The sequence below is a fragment of the Canis aureus genome, chromosome 19, assembly GCF_053574225.1.
Source record: "Canis aureus isolate CA01 chromosome 19, VMU_Caureus_v.1.0, whole genome shotgun sequence".
NCBI classification, from domain to species: Eukaryota; Metazoa; Chordata; class Mammalia; order Carnivora; family Canidae; genus Canis; species Canis aureus.
In genome coordinates, this window is record NC_135629.1 from 40010790 (window position 1) to 40033322 (window position 22533).

The window sequence follows — 22533 nt, forward strand, 5'->3', positions numbered from 1 at the left end:
GCCTTTCTCTGATAATGTTTTTGGGGCCTCAGAGTTCGTGGCCTGTTGGCAAACCTCACTTAGATCAGGGAGGGGGAAAACTTCAAAGCTGTCCACTTGTCAAGCCCTGGCTTATGAGGGTGGGGGCAGGTGTGGGACACCCCAGGCAGGACTGGGGAGCTAGTAAGGATTGTCCCAAGCCTTATTTCCAGCCCCTGACCTCTGCCTTCCTTAGTCTGGGGGCCATCATTCTTCCCTCCTCAACATTAAGTCTTCCTCAGGCTGACTTATGAGTGGGTGATGGAAGGCTCACACAGATACCATAAAGTGGGGGCTCTTCCCCACATGGCTACTATTCCTCATTCTTCATGTTAAACTCCCAGAGTCTGTGGTCAGCTACTGCTAAAAGAATCTTGCCCCAAGCCAAGCTGGCAGGAAGCACTCTTCCATCCTGTCTAGAGGGAAGAGCAGAGTTCCAGGGGCAACTTCAGGGGAATCTCTCAGATTTGGGAATCTCTGCCAACCAAGAGTGTTTCAACTTACCAAGCAATACACTCCCATTCTCACTTCATGCTAGAAATCGGGTTAAGAACCCCACACAAGTATCCACAAAAGAGGAAACTGAGGCTCTGAGAGGCCCACAAGCTGCAGAGTCAGAAGCCACACCAGCCCCAGGCTTCTCCCTGCAGCAGGGAGGAGCCAGGGGCCTCAGGACAGAACTGATCGGATTGTGGTGCAGGGATGAGCTTCCTGGCCCTAAGGAGTCTAAATAGAGGCTCTGGAAGTCTCGCGGGGGGGGGGGGGGGGGGTTGGGGGGGGCGGCTAGGGTCTGGTCTGCACACACTGCCTGCTTAGGCCCGTGAAGTAAATGAGTAGCTGTAGAGGGCTGCATCCTGCCATTCTCAAACCCCGCACAACTGTGCAATTAGACCCGGGAGACCGAAACCCTTCCTTTCTGTCAGGGAGTGAGGACCCCAGTCCCCTACGAGAGGACTCTTGCAGGTAGCCGGAGCCGCTGGGGGTGTGAGTTTAGCACCGATGCCCTTTTCTCTGGTCTGAAGTCTGCCATTCCACCATTAAACCTGCGACTCCAGGCCTCGAGCCTGTTGAAGGTCGAGCCCCCGTAAGGGTCACCCGCGCGCCTGCCGTGGGCCGCGGAGCCCGGAACTCCCACGGCGGGCGCGGCGGAGAGGGGCGGGCGGGCGGGCGGGGCTGGGGGCAGAGGCGCGCACCGGGAGGTCGGCCGGGGCCGGGGCAGGACGCGCGCGCACAGGCTCCGCTCGGCCGCGCGGGCCAGCAGGGCCGGCTCGGGGCTGCGCGGGGACGAGGGGCGCGCGGGCACGGGCGGGCGCGCGGCCGCGGCGGGGGCGCGCGGGGGCGGGCCGGCCGGGGAGGGAGGGGGGAGGGCGGCGCCGGCAGGTTGGCGGCGGCCGCTATTTGAGCGCGGGTCCCGGGCCGGGCGCTCAGAGCGCTTCGAGTCGGCGCGGCGGGGAGGTCGCGGCGCGCAGCCCGCAGAGGCGCTGCGGCCCGTGCAGCCCGGGAGGCCCGGCGCGAAGGAGGCGGAGGAGGCGGAGAGGCCGGATTGCCGCCCGCTGCCCGCGCCCCCCCACCCGGCCGCCGCCGCCCCCCCTCCCCGCGGCGCCGCATCTTGAATGGAAACATGGCGGTGCCGGCTTGGACCTGCGGCGCCTCTCGGCCCGGCCCGGCGCCGACTGCGCTCCCCTGGCCCGGCCGCGGCCCCCGGCCCGGCCCCGGCTCCCGGCGCCCGCCGTCCGGGCCCCCGCGCCCGCTGTTGCTGCTGCTGCCGCCGCTGCTGCTGCTGCCGCTGCTCGCCGCCCCCGGCGCGTCTGCCTACAGCTTCCCCCAGCAGCACACGTAAGTGGCCTCCTCGCCCGCCGCGGGACCCCGGCCGAGCCCCGCGCGCCCCTCCGCCCCCGGCCGCGCCAGTCCCTCCCCGCGCCGGGGCGGGGCGCTGGGTCCGGCCGCCCGCTGCGCCCGGGGGCGGCGGCCCCGAGACCCGAGGACGGGCAGCCGCGGTGGCAGCCGCGGTCCCGGCGCTTCTGGCTGCGTCGCGAAACTTCCCCGCGGTGCCCCTTCTAGCCCCCACCCCCACCCAGACGGGGCAGAGCAAGATCTGCAAACCTCGGCATGGGGTGGGGGGCTTCCGAGTTTGCCCGCTGCTTGCCCTGCCGCTGTCCCGCTGAGAGGGGAGCCTGAGGTTGGGTGGGGGGGTGGCCGGCGACCCCTGCCCGGCAGAGTTGGAGCCGCGCGTCTGCTCCACGTTTCCTCCCCAGGGGGAACCCGGCGTTTTTGAGCCAGAGGCGGAGGACACCTCCACACCTGTCTTCGTTGGCCTTTTCCTTTGACGGGAAGGACTGGATGCAGAGGGTGCAAGCACCTTCTTGCTGTGGCCAGTGCCACAGAGGGGGTCAGTGTCCCTTGTGCTTGTCCCCTCGCTGCACCTGAGGGCAGGGTCCCCTGGAGAGCTGGGAGGTGAAGGTGCTGGGATGGGGGCAGAAAGTGAATGGCAGGGTGGATCCCTGCCTGCCTCTGCTGCTGCTGCCAACAAGGGAATAGCATCTCCTGGCCCTGCCAGCTTCTGCCGGTTTTCATGGTCCTTTTGAGCCTTCTCTCCCTCCCCAAGGGCCAGCAAACTTGGGCATCCTCCTCTGATGAGCTCAGCCAGATGTGTCTGGGGCTTGGAGTAGGCATTCAGTGCCCGTGGCCTCTAGGACAGCAGCTATTTCTGTGGGCACCATGCCCCAGACTTAGGTCAGTGCCCAGACACCTCTCACCCCTGTGGCTTTGGGCCGTGGTGACTGCCTTGCTGTCTGCTATCTGTCTCCAGGTCTGTGGAGCCACCTGTCCCTGGGATACTTCACCAGTAGCCAGGCCTGGGGTTTGGGAAATGAGTAGCTGGGCTGCTAGTGGCCAAGGGGAAGGTTCTGGCCTAAGGGAAGGGGAGAGGCTGACTCTGCGTCATTAGACCATTTCTGCCCAAGGGTAGGAGACCCTGGTTTTGCCTCAAAACCTGCCGACTCCAGCTGGTAGGTTCGCTCAGATGAGGGAAAAACAAACTCGGAAAGGCACTGCTGAGTGTCTCTTCATCTCGTCATTTCTTTCCTCATACAGCCTGGCTGTGCTCAGGCGGGTGATCAGTTGGCAAATTACAGGTGCCGCACGGACGTGTCCTCTGTCAACCGTCTGGATTTGTGTGTGTGTGTGTGTATGTGTTGTGGGGAGGGGGTGCTCAAGGAGAGGAGAATCATATGGAAGTTCAGGGCCTGTGGGTGCGTTATTGTCTTTTATTTGCTGTGATGAAAATGGACTTTAGCAACAATGTTTAAAAAAGAGCAAAAGCATTATTTTTGTTGTTCTTTTTTCCTCAAAGCCAAGCCACAATATTTTTTCCCTAGCCATTTTATAGCTCCTTGAATGAAGGTTTAAATAGATGTCTCTTTTCACCTCTTCCCACCTGGCCCCCTCTCCTTGCAACCTGCAATGGACCAGATGGCTGCTGGGCCTGCGTGGGTCTCCATTGGAAGGACAGTGTGAGACCCTGACCAGAGTGGACACCTGTCACTCTGTCCCCAGCAAGAAGAGGATGAGGCGGGTGTGATGGCAGCGGCACATTTCCAGCTGGACGCTCTTCTCTTGTCCATAGAGTTGGAGCTAATTTGAGGGTTTGGGACATGTCTCGCAAACCATAATTAGAGAACGAGAGTGGGGGTGGGACGGGGGCTGCGCGGCTCTGAGGGTCCAGGGGGAAGTGACTAATGTGACGACGACACACAGGGTTTACCGTGACAGCCAGCGCCCTTCAGCTGCCCTGGTCCCGCAGATGCGGATGCCCATTGATCCTCACAAGGAGGAAGGGGAGGGAATGGAGTGAGGGCCCCTGCATGGCTAGCTGGAGCAGGGGCTTTTGGGGCTTTTGTCGAACTCACATAAAAGGCTGAGGCGGCTGCCCGCCCTGGGGCTGCCTTGGGGGCAGATGACCTCCCTGAACTCTTCCTGGGTCAGTGGCCAGGCTAGGATGAGACTTTGATACAGGTGGCTTTCTGAGATGGGAAGTGGGAGCCTCATCGTCATGGCACTGGGGTGACGACCCCTGGGCGGAGAGGGCCCTAGGTGGGAAAGTCATCTCCTCGTCTGCGTCTGGCAGAGCTCTGCGAGCCACTGGTTTTAAGCCAGTGTCGGTTTGGGGTCCGGTGGCCATTATTTCTGTGATTGCTGTGGCAGAGTGGCTCTGTGCCCATCAGGCGAGTGGACCGAGGCAGCAGTGAACCAAGGAGGGCAGAGGAGTTGCCGCTGGAGTGGTGACAGGGCTTGGGTTTTGGCAGCAGAGGGTGGGGGGAACTCCCTCACCCGCCTGGACCTAAATCGGGGTTTCAAACGAGGAGGCCATGAGAGCAGGTACATGGATGTGTACCCGTACACTCGTGTGTTTGGGGGTGAAGTTGGGGGAGAAGGAGTCAGAGCACATTCTTCCCTTTTACCCACCTCCCCATTCCCAATTCTGCGCACTCCCGCCGTGGCCCTGAATGGCGAATGGCCACCGCTGCCTGCCGAGGGCAACTGCTTTGCCTCTCTCCGCGTCTTTCTCCCATGTGTCTTCTGGTCCCCTCCCCTGCCGCCCTCTGGGGCCCCCGCAGCCCCACTCCTCCTTTTCCTTGTCCATCCCTCTCAGTGCTCTGTGACCGCCTCTTTTGGGGGAACCTCTGAACCCAGTTCTCTGGCATCCCTGGCTTCCTCCGTCGCCTGCTCTGTGGGGCCCTGGCTGAGTGCTGTGGGAGCCCCAGGCTGAGCTGCCTGGCTGGTCACCCCCTCTTAGCCCCACTCTGTCGTGGTGACAGCACTGGCCAGCACTCCCTTCCTCTGGCAGGGTGAGTGGGGAGCTGAGAGCGGCCCGAGGGGTCTGAACCCACCTAGCAGATTAATGACAGCTGGAGTACGTGCTCTTTTTCCTGAGTGCCCACGACGGGGCATGCGTCAGTCTAGCTATGGTTAATGGTGGGTGACGTGTGCCTGTCTGGGCCTCGGAGCCCGCGCCTTCACCTCCCTGTGACTCTCCCTGTTAGAGGGAGGCAACATCACACATCTGGGTCCCCCATCTCCCCAACGACCTGCCGCAGCTTTTGCAGGAGGGAGGGGTGAGACTTCACAGCCTGCTGCCACCACCACTGGTGTGCAGAGCTGCCAAGGGCTCACATCCCTCTTGGTGTAGAGACCCCGGGCTGCTGTTCCTGCTGTGCCCTTCCCCTGTTGGGCACCTCCTTCTGGTGAGCCATGTCAGACTAACCCCTGAGAAGGTGGGGGAGCCATTCTTTAAGATGAGTCTCCTCATAATCTGTGGGCGAATCTCACTCTAGATTCTCAGTCACCCTGGTGTCCCCAAGGAGAGACTGACTCACAAGTAGAGTGAATACTTCAATACTCAGTGCCTCCTTTTCTCTGCTGCCTGTATGCAGGTGGGCACCGTCAGCTTCTGGCACCTCAGATGTGTCTGGGGGACCCTGCCAGCTCCTGAGAGGAGGCAGTTTGGGGACATGCTGGGTGTCAGGTGTAGGCCCAGCAGGCTCAAGCGTTGGCCTCCAGAGCTGACCCTCTTGTTGGGATGACCTTGCTTCAGTTTCCCCAGCTGAGATAATAGAACCTGCTTAAGAGGCTGGTGGTGAGAATTCCTGTGAGGGGACATAGCCCTCTGAGGGGTGGGGAGGCTTCCACGGGTGGGCACCGGGGCACCTGTTGTAAACGTCAGCATCTCGCCCTAATGCTGCAGCCAGACAGGCCTCTGCCCACCAGCCTTTTCACATTGTTCCCAAGGGCTGAGCACCTCCTATCCTGCTTTGCTGGTGATTCCCCTCATCACTGCATGCTTTGTTGAGGGGTTTAAATACCTCTTTCAAGTCTCATACCCACACCTTCTAAAGGCTTTCTGGGTTGTACCCACCTACATAGGTCTCATACCACACCTTCTAAAGGCTCAGACTATACCCTACATAGGGTATCAGCTCCTGGAGGACAGACTCTGGGCCACCTCCCTCCTTCCCTCCCTGAGCCCAGCTTGACTGTGGTGGGGAGCATCACCAGGCTAATAGTGGGCCTCCTCTCAGTAAGCTCAGGCCAGGCCCTTAGATACATTACTCCCTTGGCCTTAAAACCTGGGCTCATGCCCATTCCACAGATGAGGACACTGAAACTCAGAAAGAGAAGGCCCTGCCCAAAGCCCCACAATTTCTGAAAGCAGCCCTGGGAGAGGACTGATCTGTCTAGATGCTTAGCTGCCCTGCCAGGGGCCTGGGCACATCTGAGCAGTAGGCCCAGGAAGTTGGGGGTGGGGACCCAAACCTGGGTCTTTGGATGAAAATGAAGAGGCCTAAGACCTGTGAGGCAGTGTGCCTAGGCCTTCCAGCTGTAACCTTTCTTGCACTGTCGCTTTGCTCTTCCAGGTCTCAGAAGAGCGGGGGGGGGGGGGGGGGGGGGGCTTCTTCCTTGCCCCAAGGCTGCCCTGCCGGCCCACTTCCACCCTCTTCCACACATACACACGTGATGATGGGCCCCCAACTCAGGTGTTCTTTTCCAAGGCTTTGAGTCATCAGCCAGACCTGCCTGGTATGGGGGTTGGGCAGGAGGGGCTCCCAGTGCAAGATGCCAAAATGCCATCTCCCCCTCCAGATTCCAGTATGATTCTGGAGAGAAAGGGCATGGGGGTGGTTAAATGGAAACCTGAGGCTGGATCCTCTAGTCCGTTGGGAGTTTTGTCAGCCCCGTGGGGACTTCAGAGGACTCAGGCTTTATAGACCTTAGCGGTTTTCATGCTCCAAGGACTGGTGTGGCCTGGGGGACTATGAAACTCTTCGAGGGCCAGCTGGAGGTTTTGGGAGTCAAATTAGGCAGGCCTGTGGGATGAGCCTATCTGGCAGGTAGTGGTGTGTGTGGGTGGGGGCTGGTCTCTTCTCCTTCCCCTTCCAGTACCCCTGCCCTGCTGCTGTCCTTGCAGTCTTCTAGATTGAGATCTGCCTCAGGAACTGGTGACCTGTGTCTTTAAGTGAGTGGGCTTAGGGCCTCAGGTGGGGGCAGGATACATCAAGGTCTGGGGTACTGTGAAGGCAAGGGTGGGGGGCTTTCCCACTGCTGGCTACAATTCCTTCAGCCAACTGGCGAGCTTCTGTTCATGTCAGGTTGGTTTTTTTTTTTTCCTCTGGTGCCTACTGTCTAAACAAGAAGCTACAGAATCAATATTCGTATTCCAGAGGGAGGTGTATGTGTGGTTTTTGCTTTTTTTTCTTTTCCCTTCTTCTCTTGTTCTGTGTAACCTAAAGAGCCTTCCGAGTTGCCTGTGGCTAAGGTCGGTGGGGGAGTTGGCAGTGCAGGTGACCACCAATGGATTGGGATGCCCCTGGGGGGGGGGGCACAGGGATCTCGTAATGCTACCCAAAAGGAGTCAAGGATGCTGTCATTCAGGCCCACACGGTCTGAGCCCTACTTTATGTAGGCACAACCCCGAGGCTTGACTCTGTCTGGTCCTGCCCTTCCACTATGGGACTTAGGTCATAGGTTTGGTGTCCCTGGGCCTGATCCTGCTTGTGGGCCACCTAGTCCCTTTCCCATCTGAGCTGGGCCCCCTCCTTCTGGGCTGGGCTGGTCCGCCTGGCTTCTGGCCGCTGTGTGTGCTAGTGCCTGAGCCTGTGGGGAATGGAACCTCATGGAGTAGGAGACCCTGTCTAGCTGGGATTAGGTGAGGGAAGCTTCACATGGGGGGCCTGGGGGCCCTTGCCTCGGGTTAGCCTGGTTCTGGGAGGGACCTCTGTCAAAGGCATTTCCAGCCCAATCCTGTCAGCTCGGTGGCTTGCATGCCAGTGACCTTGGACAAGGCCCCTCTCCTCCACCTGGGCCTCAGTTTCTTTTCCAGGGCTCGACTGACTGACATCCCCATGTCCTAGGAAGATAGGCTCAGGGTCTTCCTTTCCTCTTCACGCTGTGTTCTCGCTGCAGAGTGAGGCCTGACCCCCCAGCCCCGCCAGACCCTCCCTCTGCCAGCGGGAGGGGCACGCACCTCACATACTGGCCTCTGGCCACACCTTGGGTATCTCCAAGCTGCTTCTCAGACTGACCCACTTTGAGCTCTAATCAACCTAATTGTTTAGCAGAGAGGGAGGGGCATGGGAAATCTTCCCTGCTGGTCATTAACCAGCTCTCCCCACCTTGGAAATGGCTCTGTTAAACGAAGAGGAAAGGAGTGGTGAGAAGAGGGGGGAGTTGTCCCCTCTGCCTTCCTTCACTGCCCTGCGTAGCTGGTGGGTTCCTGGCTCCCACCTCGATGCCTTCCTTGCCTGCCAGCCAAATCTCTCTGAATGAGCGCCCTGCTTGGTGCACCCTCAGGCTCTGTCACACCTCTCACCAGCTGTGCGACCTTGGGGACTTCCTCGGCCTTTCTGGGTCTTGGGGCCTCATCTGTAAAATAGGGTTTCCTTGAGCGTGCTGCCTCACAGGGCTGGGGTATGAAAGGTCCCAGGGGACGGGCCTGGCCCCGGGGAGTACATGATAAGGTTGTGTGGATCCTGACTTGATCTGCTACGGTTCTCAGCCCAGCCAGGCCCACCCTCTCAAGTGCCAGAAACCTCTCCTGTCACCCACAGCACCCCTGGCACCTCCAGGCCCTATAAGCACCTGACACGCAGCTGTAGTTTCTGTGTCTTTCCTCCTGTGCTTGGCCCTTGCCTTGGGCTGTGTGTGGATGTATCTAAGAGTATGCTCTTGTGTGTGTTTGTGCACATGTGTTGGGTATGCTCACGTGAACACATACTTGTGTGAATTCCACTTGTACATGAAGATGTGCTTGTGTGGGTGTGTGTGCATGTGCATATGTGTCCCTGTGTGCGTGTGCTGGCATATTGTTTGCACATGTGCAGGTATGTGTGCATGTATGTGCTCATGTGTATACATAGGTGCAGGTGTGCATGAACAGGAGCACAAACATGGGTGTGTGTTGTGCATGTGTGCATATGCAGACGCGTGGTTCATCTCTCTGTACCCAGGACGTGCTCTCAGTGCCCCCTCCCGCACCCGCCTTTGAAGTTAATGCCACAGCTGGCTGGGCAAATGCTGGCAGCAGGAACTAAAGCAGCCTGGTTGTTAGGGCCAGTGTTTTGCAAACTTTTATGTCAGGAACAGCCCGAGTTAAGGCTGATCTGGAAAGTTTGATCATCTACCAACTGGCTCGATGACAGTCTGTGAAGGAAACACACAGGCTGCATCCTTGGAATTCAAATTTTTGCAAATTGAGTGGTATTTAGATGCACTGGAGGACTTGGGACTCAGAGGAGCTTGGTGAGTCCTCTATGAAGTGAAGCATCTTTGCAGACAGACCTTCCCTTGTGGGGAATGTGAAGGGTAGGCAGGGAGGTTGGGTAGTGAGAGTGGGAACCCTTGCCGTGTGACCTTGGGCTGGCATTTTCCCCCTCTTGGAGTGGGTGCTTCTCATTTGCACGGCAAAGGGAGGGAGACTGGCATCCTTGGAACATCTGCTGTAGGTCTAGGGTTCTCACCCCTAGGAAGATATTTGTGCAGTCGATTGCTGGCATGATTTGGGGTACAGTAGCTCAATGATCCCCATATGTTTCTCTAGTTAGGGCACCTCCCATGAAGTCTCTTCCTTCCAAGGATGAGTTTTTGTCTACTGGGTGCTGGCCCTTGGGGCTGTTGTGTGCCCAGCTGAGCTCTGGCCCTGATATGATGGGTTCTGATGTGGGTTCTGATGGCTGAGCGGATCATAAGTTTTGCTTTCCTGGCATTCTCAGGGTCTGTGTGTTGTCAGTACTGGGGTATCCCAATGTCCTCGGCATTTTGGGAGGGGGCTTCTGCAAAAAGCAGAAGTGACTGAGAAGGCCTCTGGAGCCTGCAGGACCAGTGGGGGTTCCGGTTGGGGGGCAGGGTGCCTGGGCGGGACTGTCTCCTTGGGTAGTATGGACTTTGCATGGTTCCTTGTCTTGGGAAGGACATATCCCAACCACAGAAGCCTCTGGGGACCCAGGCATCTCCATTTTAAGACAAGGAAGCTGATGTCTGAGATGGCAGAGAGGAACCTTCAAGCCCTACGTGTCTTCGCTTGCACAAACCCTGTGGATAGGGCTCAGTCCCCAGTGCTCAATACAGGCTGCTCAGAGAATGATCCCAGCTTAGCTGTCCTTGCACTATCACATACAACTGGTTCTCTTGATAAAAAACATCCCTGGGGTGTCTGAGTGGCTCAGTCAGTGTAGCATCCTACTTTTGATTTCGGCTCAGGTCATGATCTCAGGGTCATGAGATCAAGCATCAAGCTGGGCATGGAGCCTTCCTAAGATTCTCTCTCTCCCTCTCCCTCTGTCCCTCCACTTCTCTCTCTCCCTCTCTAAAAAACAAACAAAAACAATCATCATCATCATCCCTGACATGGGATGCAGGAGCAATTTGAAGCCTCCTCTGGCAAATCCTATAGAGCAAGGTGCCTGTGTGGTGTGAGGCTCCAACTCCTGGTCTTCCTCTGGGACAGACGTTGGTGCCTCCCTGCCATTTTAGAGTCAGCAAGGCTTTCAGGGTACCCTCGGAAAGGACAGCTTTGTCGCTAGGCAGGCAGGAATGGCCTGGTGTGTTCCTGAGATGGGTAGAGGCCCCTGCTCTGCTTCGAGTTCCCAGCCTGACGTGGCATTTTAGCCTTGATAACTTCCCTCTGCAGCCCCGTGTTCTTTGCCTGCCGGCGCCGCCTAAAATGCTGTATTTGAAGCCTTAAAGGTCAGGCCTGGTGCTGCTACCAGTTCCAACAAACAAACAACAAAACAACCACCTCAGCCCTGCCCCCAGCTTCATTTATTAGAAAAGAGAAATGAGCTGGTGAAACAGGCTTCTGTGCTGATGGCTGTCACAGATGGACGTTTCTCTTTTCTCCTTGTGAGCTGAGGCTGGGATGGGTGGGGGGAAAACCTGGAAGACTTCCCTTCTTTTCCTGGACCCCCTGGCATGCTGCAGTGTCTCCTGCTGAGGGGTAGTGATGACCTTGTACCCCAGAAGCCTACTGTGGGCAGAGCCCCATTTCCCAGGCCAGCATTGAGGCTGCTTGGGCTGGCTCTATTCTCTGGCCACTAGCCCTGTGACGCTCCAGGCTCCAGCCAGGCCCAGCCACTTGCAGATCCTAGTAGGAGCTCTGGCCTTTGTACCTCCTGGCCCTTGCTCATCATATCCTTCTGTCAGGCTGGTCTGTTCAACCCAAGTACTGAGGCAAAGAGCCCTTCTCAACCATGCCTGCCTCTGGCTTCCCAGCCCTTTGTGGGCCTTTCTGACAACCCTATGCCCCAGTGTATAGGGCCCTTCCAGGAGTAGGCACTGGGCTGACTACTACCCCTCCAAAATGTGAGTCTGAAGAATACATTTGGCTACTACTACGAAAAGGAGTTTTTGCATACACCATGGCGACTACAGCATGATGATTTTTTTCATTGTGGTTAGTCCTTTTATCCTCTGATAGGGAGGTCAGAGCTGTCATTAAGGACTGAGTCCACCCCTGCACTCTGCCTGACTGGCCTCACTTTTAGTGGGTCTATTCTTGGCCAACTCCCCTCGTGACAACATGATGGCTGCCATAGCTCCAGGCATCACAGGTACTAGACAATAGGAGTGAAGGAGATACTGGATTCCTCTTAAGAAGCCAGGAAACCTGGCTCAGAAGCCCCTAGCCAACTTCGCCTCACAACTCATTGGTTAGCACTTGGGTCACATGTCCACTCTAAACCAATCACTGGCAAGGGAGAAAGTGTACTGTGATTGGCTCTGGCTAATCAGGATTTACCCTTGAGCAAAGGATGGGGTCACCTTGGGGCTGGAGGCAGGAGAGATGCTTACAGACTTGGGTTTTGTTAGCAAGAAGCGGGGAGCAATGGAGAATAGGAAGCGATTTCTGCTCCAAGATCAGACCAGAGGCCTAAACATGGGATGGGGGTGAGGAAGAAGGTGGGAGGGAAGGAAGGGAAGGGGCATGTCCATGCTCAAGGAAACATTGTTAGGAAAGTGGTTATTTTAACCACATCACCAATCACTATGAGCTGGGCCCTGAGTAATGTGTTTCATGTATCCTATCCAGTGAGATCAATCCATTTTTATTCCCATTTCATGAACAAGAAAAATTGAGGTTCAGCAGGGCTGAGTGATGCTGAAATCACACAGATAGTAGTGGAGGTGGGATTCCTACTCCAGTACTCAGGTCTGAGCACCCAGCCACAGCCTCACATGGCCCTCCTGCAGCCCACCTCCTCCTTCAGGCTTTCTCCCATTAGCCAGCTGGGAGCTGACAGTACTGTGATCACCCATGTGGACAAGTAGCAGGGGAGCAGGACAGCCTAGATTCACTCCCCCCTTGCCCCCACCACTCTACCTACCCTTCACCCTCCATCTTCCCACCTGCTCCATCCCCCAACTCCCACCCATCCCTGGTGGTGCCTAGATTTACCCATGGGAGACTCAGAGGCAGCAAGGTCAAGTATTTAAGCCAGACCCTGGCTGCTGAAGTGCCCAGAAACCTCAGGAGATTGTGCTGTAGGGACTGGGCCTCCCCTTGCCCTTCCTCCCTCTGTCGGTGTCCTCCTACCCCACCCTATCCTTGGTCTGTGTCCAGCTCACTGTGGGAGTCTGGGCAAGCCACTGCCCTCCTCTGAGCCTCAGGGTCCTCATTATTCCTGGGACCCCCCCCCCAGATTGATGGATCTTTCTTCAGCTGAGGATGATGCTCTCCTGATACTCCATCTGTGTGGCTCTTCTCTCTGTCCTCCCCTGTAAGCTGGTGCTGTGGAGACCATAGCCAAGGGGGCTGCTTTTTTTTTTTTTTTTAAGAGTTTATTTATTTATTCAGGAGAGACACACACACAGAGAGAGAGGGGCAGAGACACAGGCAGAGGGAGAAGCAGGCTCCCTGGAGGGAGCCCGACGAGGGACTCAATGCCAGGACTCGATCCTGGATCTCCAGGATCACACCCTGGGCTGAAGGCAGCGCTAAACTGCTGAGCCACCTGGGCTGCCCGAGGGGGGCTGCTTCTCATGGGCCTAGGAGTGGGATAGCAGGATAGCAGCCATCACTTTCCATGGGGGTGTAACAAACAGCTACTGTGAGCCAAACGTGGAGTAAGCCAGGGAGTGGTCAAATGGGCTGCAAAGGGCCTGCCTGTGGTCCAACTGACCTCTGCCTGTCCCTTAGTGATTGACTGGGAGTCACTGTTCCCCAGAGCCTCCCCTGACTTCCCCTTGTGGGTCAGAGGCTCCCTAGGCTGCCTGAAGGTTCCCCTATTCTTGTCTTGCTGTAGACCTTGCTGCCTACCCTTCGAGGCTGTGTGCCTGGGAGAGGCAGGGGCAGGGCCACTCCTCAGTAAGTGAACTCAGTAAATGTTCACCAAACAGAGTCTACACAGGTGTCTACAGACCAAGCTAGTTGTGTCTTTGGAAGCTGGAGTAACTAAGGTCTAGGACAGGGCCTCCATATGGGCCTGGCTTTGCTGGTGCCAAAAGGCAAAGGCCATTCCACACACCCTCCTGTGGCTCTCTCACAAGGAATTGTCCCAGCTCAGGGGCTGACTCTAAGGTCTGCCCTTAGGGGAGAGGGGGAGGTGGGGTCCAGGAACCCATGAGACTATGTTATTTAATTGGGTGGGGGCAGGGCCTAGGTACCAGTATCTTCCAGAGCCACCCAGGTGAGCCAAGGTAGAGAAGCATGGCCATAGGGAATAGGAAAGTAAACACAGGACCCTCCCCTCTGCCACCCCACCCCACCCCACCTCCACAGCAAGGGAGATGGAGGCTTCCAGGCAGAAGGGGTAGGGGTTGGCATACTGGTTCTGGGGAGTCTCCTGGTTGTGGTGCCTCTGGAAGCTGTCTGTTCCCAGGTTCCTCTGCATGTGGCCAGTGGCCAGAGTCTGTGGCCTGTCTCAGGGAGATCACCAGGCTTCCTCAGCTGAGTGCCCCCACTCCCTCCTGACATGCTCTTGCCTCATGCACCCTGCTGACCACTCCATAGCCTGCCCGTGTTTCAGAGCCCCCCTCCTGACCACCCCTTCCCGCCTGAGTCCACTTAGCTGTGTGCTGGGCCTGCTTTCTGGGAGCTCAGTCTGTGGGGGAGACCGTCAGTGAAGACGAAATGGAAGCAAGGCTGAATAAATAATAACTATGCGTGACTGGTGCTCCAAGCAGCATCCAAGGGGTGAAGAGACATTGCCTCCAGTAGTGGTGGGGGAGGTGGGGCAGGGCTCATTTTCCAGATGGAGTTCAGGCGTCCTCAGGGTCTCTGCCATTCCCATGATCCTGAGCCTCCCCCAGACAGGGCTGTGGAGGCTGGGGAGAGCACTCACACCCACTTCCCTCTGAGAGAAAGCGTGTCCCCCCCCCCACCCCCGCAAGGACAGGGGCAGGGGTGTGGTAGGGGAGGGGTTTGCCCGTACAGATCCAGCCCAGTTTCTGAAGCTCCAGGCAGGCTCCATCCGTGTCCTGCTGTGCACCTAGCACCCAGGACACCTTGGGCTGTGCACTGCTTGCGACTGGGGCCCTGCGGCACTGAGTTCCGTGGCACAGAGCAGCTGGAGAAGGGTGGCAGGGAACAATCCCAAAGGCCGTTAAGTGGGGGTGATTTACATGGTTTCTGAGCCAGCGCCTGAGGAAATAAATTCACAGGTGATTTCCAGATTGGTGGCGTATGGAGGCCGTTACTCTAACATGCAGAAGGGTGGGGACTCCCTGAGGCTTCCAGAGGGACCCAGAGCCATGGACTCTACTGGCTTTGTTGCACCTGCCTGCTGCTTGCTAGAAAACCTGGTCAAGGAGGTGGGAATTGAGAAGGAGAGAAGCTATGGGTCCTAAAAAGAGTCCCAAATATGATTTTGTTTGAGTCATTTTTGTGCCTCAGTTTCCTAATCTTTAAAATGGGATCATATTTCTTGGATTTTTCTAGTTGTGAGTATAGAGCATCCAGTCTTTTAGCCAATGCTTTCTGAGCACCTGCTATGTGCCTGGCCCTGTACTCAGGAGGTAGTGTTTTTGTGACAGTTTTTGTGACAGTCAAAAACATCAGGGAATTTGTGAGTGCTTTGCACTTGCGGGCACCTCTGGCTGGAGTGGCAGCAGGAGGGTCTTACTGCTGGAGCCCCATCTAGCCTGTGCAGATAATAATACTGTTCCCAATCCCTAATGTACATTGAGCTGAGATTCAGTGCTCTTTGCTGGCCCCAGCCAGGGGGCTCGGGGAAGGGGGGTGACTGGGGGAGGTATCAAGGTCACAAGTTACAAAGTATGGGGCAGTGTTGGGATGCCCAGGGCAGGAGGCTCTGCACCAGGGCCTGGTTGTTAGTCTGGAATGAATGAGTAAATGGAGACTGAGCACTCCCCTGCCAGTCTGTTCCCCATTCTCCCCTGCCCAGAGGGCCCACCTTCCCTGGGTACTTCCAGACCCATGCAGCCCGGGGCCCTACTTCTCCCAGATGGAGAGATCCCAGAGGGTAGGGGCCAAGTGTTAAGCACCTCTCCCATCGGGACAAGTAGTAGGAAATCTTGTGTTAAGCCCAATTTACAAAGTTGCTGGGCAGCCACTCTGAACCCTGTTTTTCTCATCTGAGAAATGGGGAGAGGCAGACTGGCTTGGGTGAATGTGAACTGGGCTGGTAAACATAGGGCAGATACCCTTGCAAGTCAGTGAGAGGGGGACACAAGGGCCTTGCTCTCCTTATCTCCCCACTGTCAGGAGCCCACCACCCTCCACCCTTCGGTACATGGAAGTGCTCCCCATGTACTTGAGGTGGGAATTCTGCCAGGCTCTGTGTGGGAGAGCAGCCTGCTTTGGTGCTCACGCTTGTTCTGTGTGTTCACAGGACGTCGCTGTGGGCAGAGCTGTTGGGCTTTGCACGTGCTGCACCTGTCAGGACTGCACACCAGCTCTGCAGTGCTACCTTCACCTGGCCAGACCCCTGGGTTGGGTCAGGCCCTTTGGCACGCATCCCACCCCTCGAGGCTCGCTGGACTCCTCTTCTCTCCACTCATCGGGTCTGAATCCGATCAGACGTCCATCCTTTCTGCTTGAATGCCAAGCTCCTGAGGGCAGGCCCAGATCTGCCCTGACCACCACTGTATCCCTTTCCGGGACCCAGCCTGCAGCCTGGCGCAGGAACCATCTGAATGAATGAATGGAGAGGGAGGGAGCAAGCTAGTGGGGAATTTGCAGAAGGTTGGAAACACCTGCAGAGTATGTTGTCGGTGATAAGCCCTGCCGGGTTTGTCTCTCCTCCGGCCAGCCCCCATGACAACTCAGGCTTACCAGGCAGAGTGGCTCATATTGGCCTGGGCACCTCCCTGGGGCTCCTCAGAAGGAGGTGCTGCTGCTGAGGTGGCCTCTGAACCCCCCTCCTTGCTGTAGCCACGGATCCTGCACAGCACAGCCCTCAGAGAGGATTTGCATTGCTAAAGGATTCACCACAGAGCACCTGTGAGGAACCAGCCCAAAGCATGTCAAGGCGGGTTGAGTACTCACATTCGATTTACATGCAGCTTCGAGCCTCTGAGAAGCCAGGGACTAGCAAGAAGCAAATCCCAGAGGAAGTGGGCATCCTCCCCACCCCCAGCCCTGACTTAGTCCAAGCTCCCTGGGGTGGGACAGCATGACTAGGATAGGACCGCTCTGGGGAGAGGGTAAGAACTTCCCAGTTACACCCAGCTTTGGCTTGCTTGAGGAGGCAGAAGGTGGGCCCCTTATCAAAACTGGGAAAGGTCATAAAAGAGGGGTGGCCCTTGTCTGCACCTTATTTCCTACTTTAAATCTTGGCCATTGACATCCATCCTGGGATTAGGGAGGCCCTGGAAGATAGGGAGCCATACTGTGCTGAGTTCAAATTCTGGTTCAGCACGGACCAGCTGTGTGGCTTTGGGTGTGTTGCTTCATCCCCTGAGCTTCAGTCTTCATCCATGAAATGGGCCTGGTTTGGTGTGCACCTAGCCAAGGGTGCTATGTGACATCAGTGGGAATCGCACACAGAGCACCCAGCATACCATAAGTGCTCCATATCGTTGGTCCGTTTCTTGGTGCTCTGCTAGCTGTTGAAGTTGGAGGCCCTTTCCCAGCCTGCCCTGCAGCCTCTGCCCCACTGCTAAGGTAGGTGAACAAGGCAGGTGCCAGTCTGGGTATCAGAGGATGTTTGGATAAATCTGTCCCTAGGCATTTCCAGAAGACTCTTCTTTGCCAGCCTGCAAGCTAAGTTCTGCAGGGAGCTTGGTGATGGGATCAGGCTATAGTCCCAACTTAAGGCAAGGGTTAGTAAAGTGGGATAAGAACTATGGGTTTGAGAGGGCATGGGGGAAATCTGGGAAGACTTCCTGGTGGAGGTGACTTGGTAGAGGTGAGTCAAGGCCAGAGAACAAAGCTGGCCTGATAGGTTGAATTCTGGTCTTTGCTCTACCTCTTCTCTGTACCTGGGTGTCCTCCAGGGACCTGCCAGCTTCCACAGACGGATCTTTGCCCTGAGAAGGAACTAAGGACCCCCAAGTAAGGGGTTTCTGTTCTTCTCAAGGCAGGAGGCCATGTCGAGGATGAACATAGAGGACAGCTATTTGTGGCTCAGCGAGGATTTGACTCATGCTAGGGGGTGGGGAGGATGTGCAGGAGGGGAGATGGGGACGTGTGAATCACAGAATCTGACTGAAGTAGTTGGTGACACACGGATAGAACCTATATTGACATCTCCAGTCAGCCTTCAGCTATTGGTGTGGGGCAGGGAGAGGTGGCTGGAGCTCCTAGGTTCCTCCCTGACTCACCCGGTGGCCTCTAGAGGGGCTTCATCCATACTGTGTACCTCCTGAGAGCAGGCATGGCTCCCCTATCACAGCACAGGGCTGAGCACATGGGGTCTGCATCAATATATCTGCCTCTTAAGAGTCAGCTTTGCTAAATCTCAGTTTACCCATTTGCTAAATGGGCCTGGTTAGGGGTTACCTTCCCATTGTGCCTGACTCCCTGGGGAATATACTGGGGTGAGAAGCAGGTGCTACAGACCCAAAAACGGCCTTGATCTGTGCCAGTAACTAGGGCAGGTGGCTCCTGGCCTGGGGAGCAGACGGTGGATCCTGGGCAGACTGGCTGGCAGGTACCCTGTGTCCTTGGCCTGGACCCTTTGCTTTGCTCGGGGGAGGCCTCAGCTGCTTCATGAACTCCTCTTGCTCATTGCTACATCCCAGCTCTAGACTGCTAGGAAATTTGCAAACAGTGACACCTAGGTGTTGGTACCCTGAGACCCATGATCCTCACCCAACAGGGGAGCCCAGGCGGATGATCCTGGTGCCACTGCAGTTTGAAAACCACAACCCCATCTGTCCACAGATGGGAAACTGAGGCACAGAGACAGGAGTGGGTGAGCCTGCACAAAGCCCAGGGACTCAGGCCCCAAGAACCAGAATCCAAGTATGCCGGAGAAGGCAGCATGGGGCAAGGGTGGGTGGAGGTGCTGGGCTGCCCCAGGTGGGACAGGGAGGCAGACATTCGCAGAAGACAGCCCAGCTCTGGGCTACTCCTTCTCTGTACTTTCTTCTTGCTTCCTGGAAAAATTGGCTGCTCCAGCACCCAGCCCTTCTGGGAGAGCCATGAATTATGCACAGAAGCCACAGGCCTAGGCAGGCCCATCATAAATGAGCTTTAATAATTCATACGGAGAGGAGCCAGGGATAGGGAGGGCCTCCTGGGCCAGCCCTGGGGCAGCTGCAGCACTGCCAGCCCCTCTGCAGTCTTCTGCTGCCCAACCCACCTGCCTGCTCCTATGCCGGCCACGCGCAAGCTAGGGCAGGGTGGTGGGGAGGCCACTCCGACTCTGGGGAGGTGCAGCCACTCAGCACATGGCCCGTTCTTCCAGGCCAGAGAGCAGGAGGCTCCTCTCTTGGCTCTCATAGACCAGGTTGGACGCGGACAGTAGACAAAAAGAGAGGAGGTCTACTAGAATGCTAGCTAAAAGAGTAACCCCACGGTGCACGGGGGGATCAGTTGCTGCGTGGGAGGCCTACTTAAAGTGGGGTGGGGGAGTGGATTACCAAGCCAGTGATGTGTGTGCAGAGACCTGGAAGTGGTGAGAGAGGGCCCTTCTAGACTTCTGAGGAAAGGCCAATCCAGGCGGAGGGAACAGCATGTGCGAAGACCTGTGCATAGAGTACAGGAGTGTATTTAAGCCCCAGTGAGGAGGCCAGTGTGGCCTGAGGAGCAAGGGCAAGAATGCCATTGGGAGCAGAGCCGCTGGATGGACTTTACCTTTCCTGTGGTGGCCTGGAGCTGCAGCATGGTGTTGACAGAGGAAGGACACCATTCCAACAGGACACTCTGGCTGCATGTGGATGTGAACAGACTAGGGGCAGTGGGGGTGAGGGCAGAAGCTGGTGACGGCACGTGTGCTGGGGGAAGATGGTAGTGGCCCAGGGCAGGCTGTGGGCCAGAGAGGTGGCAGGCAGTAGGCAGATTTGGATACTTTGTGCAGGTGGAGCCGACAGGACTTGCTGATAGAGAGAAAGCAGGTTCCGGGTCACCCTGAGACCTTGGGCTAAGCAGTGGGACCTGCTGTCAGCTGAGCCAGAGGCGGTGGCCAGTGAGGGAGAGAAGGGAGAATGTGGATCCAGAGGGAAGTCAGGGTCTCAGTTTTGGATCCATTCAGTTCTAGAGACCTATTGGACATCCCAATGGCCCTGGCACCCAGCAACCGGGCATTTGAGACCAGGACCCAGAGGAGAGGTATGTGTCATCCTGATGGGCATTCATTAGCTGTGTGACCTTGACCTCATCACTCAATTGCTCTGTGCCTCAGTGTTCTCCTCTGAAGAGTAGGGATGAGGGTTTGACAGCCACGAAGATGAATTGAGGCAGTGCAGTGTGAGCCCTAGTCTCAGTCACCGCTGCAACGCCCAACTCACAGGGGAAGGAAGACCCCAATTACAGCCCTTGGGAAATGAATCCCTACATGGCCTGTGGAGGGTTCAGGCCACCCCTCTTTGGGCAAAGAGAGAGAAACAGAGATCTGGAGAGGCCAAGCACAGTGCTATGGCTGGTACACAATGGCTGAGGGAAAGACGGCTCTAGGGCCCCTCCCCACCCTCCAACCTGAGCTCTGGCCTGGAGCCCCACTCCTCCCCTGCCCCTTGGCGACTTCTCCAGCCACTCTGATAGTACTGCAAGGGCTGCTTCCATGGAAGCTGGAGCAGTCCCCCTTAGGGCCTCCTCCCCACTGCTGGAAACCTCAGACCAGGCATGATGAGGGGCGTCCTGCTGGGGGGCTGCTCAGGAACCCTGTGGCTGTGGGTGATGACAACCACCTCACTTTCTAAATGAGAGCACGTTACCAAGGTCACACAGCTAACCATGACAGAAACAGAAGTCAAATTCAAGTGACCCTCCATACTACTGGGGAGCCCCGCCCCCACGTCCCTGGCTGAGGCCTGCCGCATCTGTGGGTCCTTCCTGACTGCTGGGGCCCCTGTGGACCCTAATCCTGCATTCTGTGGAATGAGGCTGAGGTCTGTGACCATTTGCTGTGTGAGTCCATCCCTCTCTGGGCCAGGTGGGCTGCCTGGTTCTCCCAGCCCTGGGCCATGCTGCTCCCGGCTCTGGGTCTTCTCCTGTCCTCCCCTCATCAGGCTGTTAGGAGTAAATACTGGGCTGGACCCAGCGCCCTAATTAAAGCTGGATGATTCTTCACTGTTAGTCTGAGGGGGGAGGCACAGTCTCTCTGCCACCGCTGCCTCCTAGCCGAGAGCCAACTAGAAGGAAAAGCGTCTTCCCGGGGAAAGATAGGGAAGGGACAGCCCGTAATTAATAACCTCATTAAGGAGCAGTATTTGGGCAGGGTCCCAAGACACACATAGTCGAGGCCAATGGATTTGGACTAATTCGAGCTTCGGCAGCATCAGCTCCTCCCCAGCTCCCCAGGGTCCCTGAGGATCTCTTGTGATAAGTGGACTGCCTTTGTCTCTGTGTATGTGGAATGGGGGCTTGGGGGCTAGGGAGGGATGACTTGGGGGAAGGTTTGGGTACCATGTTGCTCACACTATAGGGCTTTCTTTAGCTGAATCCCAAATCAGTTGAGGATGGGCCGGTTTCGGTTCCTTTGAGTCCTGTGCCTCAGTTTACATGCTGAAGGGGTGGGCAGCTAGCTGGGGAGCCTCATTCCACCCTGAATCAGCTGAGCCAGCATGCTCCCCACAAACTGTGCTGGCTGGCCTCTACCTCTGTAGGCACTCTCATGTCCTTGGCCAGGAGTGCCTGGACCCAATTGGCCTCTCAGGAGCAGATGACCTTGGCTAGACTTTTGCCCCTCTGCTGTCCTCAGGAGACTGTAATCAGATCAGGGTCCAGAGTGATACCCCGGGCTTTGAGCCCCAAAAGACGCTGAGGCCCAAGCATCTTCTCTCCTGAGTGGACAAGGGAAGGATGCTCCTATCACAGGAGGCCCTGGCCTTCCTGAGGGGTTGCCCCTGTTGTCAGGGTCTCTGAGGCAGTGCAGGGGGGTGCTGCAGCCCAACTGGAGGCTTCAGTCTAAGGAAAAGGCAAGGCCACCCCACACTTAATGAGCTGCAGGTCTGAGGAAGAAGATTGGACTGTGGGTCTGTGCACATGAGTGTGTGGGGCAGGCAGCACTGCTGATGTCCCTTCCATAGGGCTGTGATTTCCACCTGCCTCTTCTAAGGGTTGTGAGAGATAGACAAGTGGTGAGCTTTATTGCCATTTTCCAGATGGAAAAACTGGGGCCTAACAGGACACGTCTGGTTCAAGGCCTCAAAAGAGCCAGGGCTGATCCTGGCACTCAGTCATCCACCCGAGCAGTCAGGGAGGACTCCCTGGTGGAGGTGGCTGTGGAGATGCCACAATCCTGGGGTGCGGCCTTGAGCCTCCTGCCATTTGCCATGTGCCCATGGTCTAGGGGCCACATGTGCTCTCTGAGCTTGGGGTAGCTGTTGGGGGACTAGTGCCCTCTCCAGGCCCACTCACCAGTCATCTTCCCCCAGGCTGGGCTCAGCCTGATACAGGCCCTCTAGCCCACTCTCTGGGGCTCTCTTCATGTCTGTGTCTCTCTGTCTGTCTCTCCCTCACCACCCTTCTCCTGCCCTATCTTTTCTTCTTTCCCCTTTAGAAGACTGTGAAGGCGCCGAGGTGGGAGGTGGCAGGCCAGCTGAAATATAATCAGAATAATTAAATAACAATTTATTTTAAATCGTTGCCTCCCCCAGCGCTGGGAGAATAATTGGCCAGCCTGTCACAAGAGAAGTAGGAGACCTGTGGGCTGCCATCACTGCCAGGTTTGGTTTGCATGCCCTTAGCAGCAAGTGGCCTTCATGGCCCTCACCTGCCCCAGCCCATCCACCCCTCCTGCCTCACCTGCAGTCCCACCCTTGCACCCTGCCCCCCACCTACCCGCCCACCTGCCCTGTCACGATGGCTGCTCTGCTAAGCTAGTGGGAGGACAGCAGATTGCTTATAGGTCCCCAGTGGAACCAGGTTTATCCAGGCAGTCTGCCTGGTGGAGGCATCCT

General features: G+C 56.9%; 1 protein-coding gene across 8 annotated transcripts in view; it reads left to right on the plus strand.

Annotated features, from left to right (window-relative positions):
* The first annotated feature begins 1438 nt into the window (after window positions 1-1438).
* The window catches only part of CACNA2D2 (calcium voltage-gated channel auxiliary subunit alpha2delta 2), a 138301-nt gene continuing 117206 nt past the window's right edge, over window positions 1439-22533 (plus strand). For 3 of the 8 annotated variants that reach the window (XM_077858779.1, XM_077858780.1, XM_077858781.1), the window contains exon 1: window positions 1440-1854. In XM_077858779.1, coding sequence (XP_077714905.1) covers window positions 1640-1854 — 215 coding nt within the window. In that variant the 5' untranslated portion in view covers window positions 1440-1639. Of the gene's footprint in view, window positions 1855-22533 lie in introns of all 8 variants that reach the window. The other 5 variants (XM_077858777.1, XM_077858778.1, XM_077858782.1 and 2 more) reach the window with 3 other exon arrangements.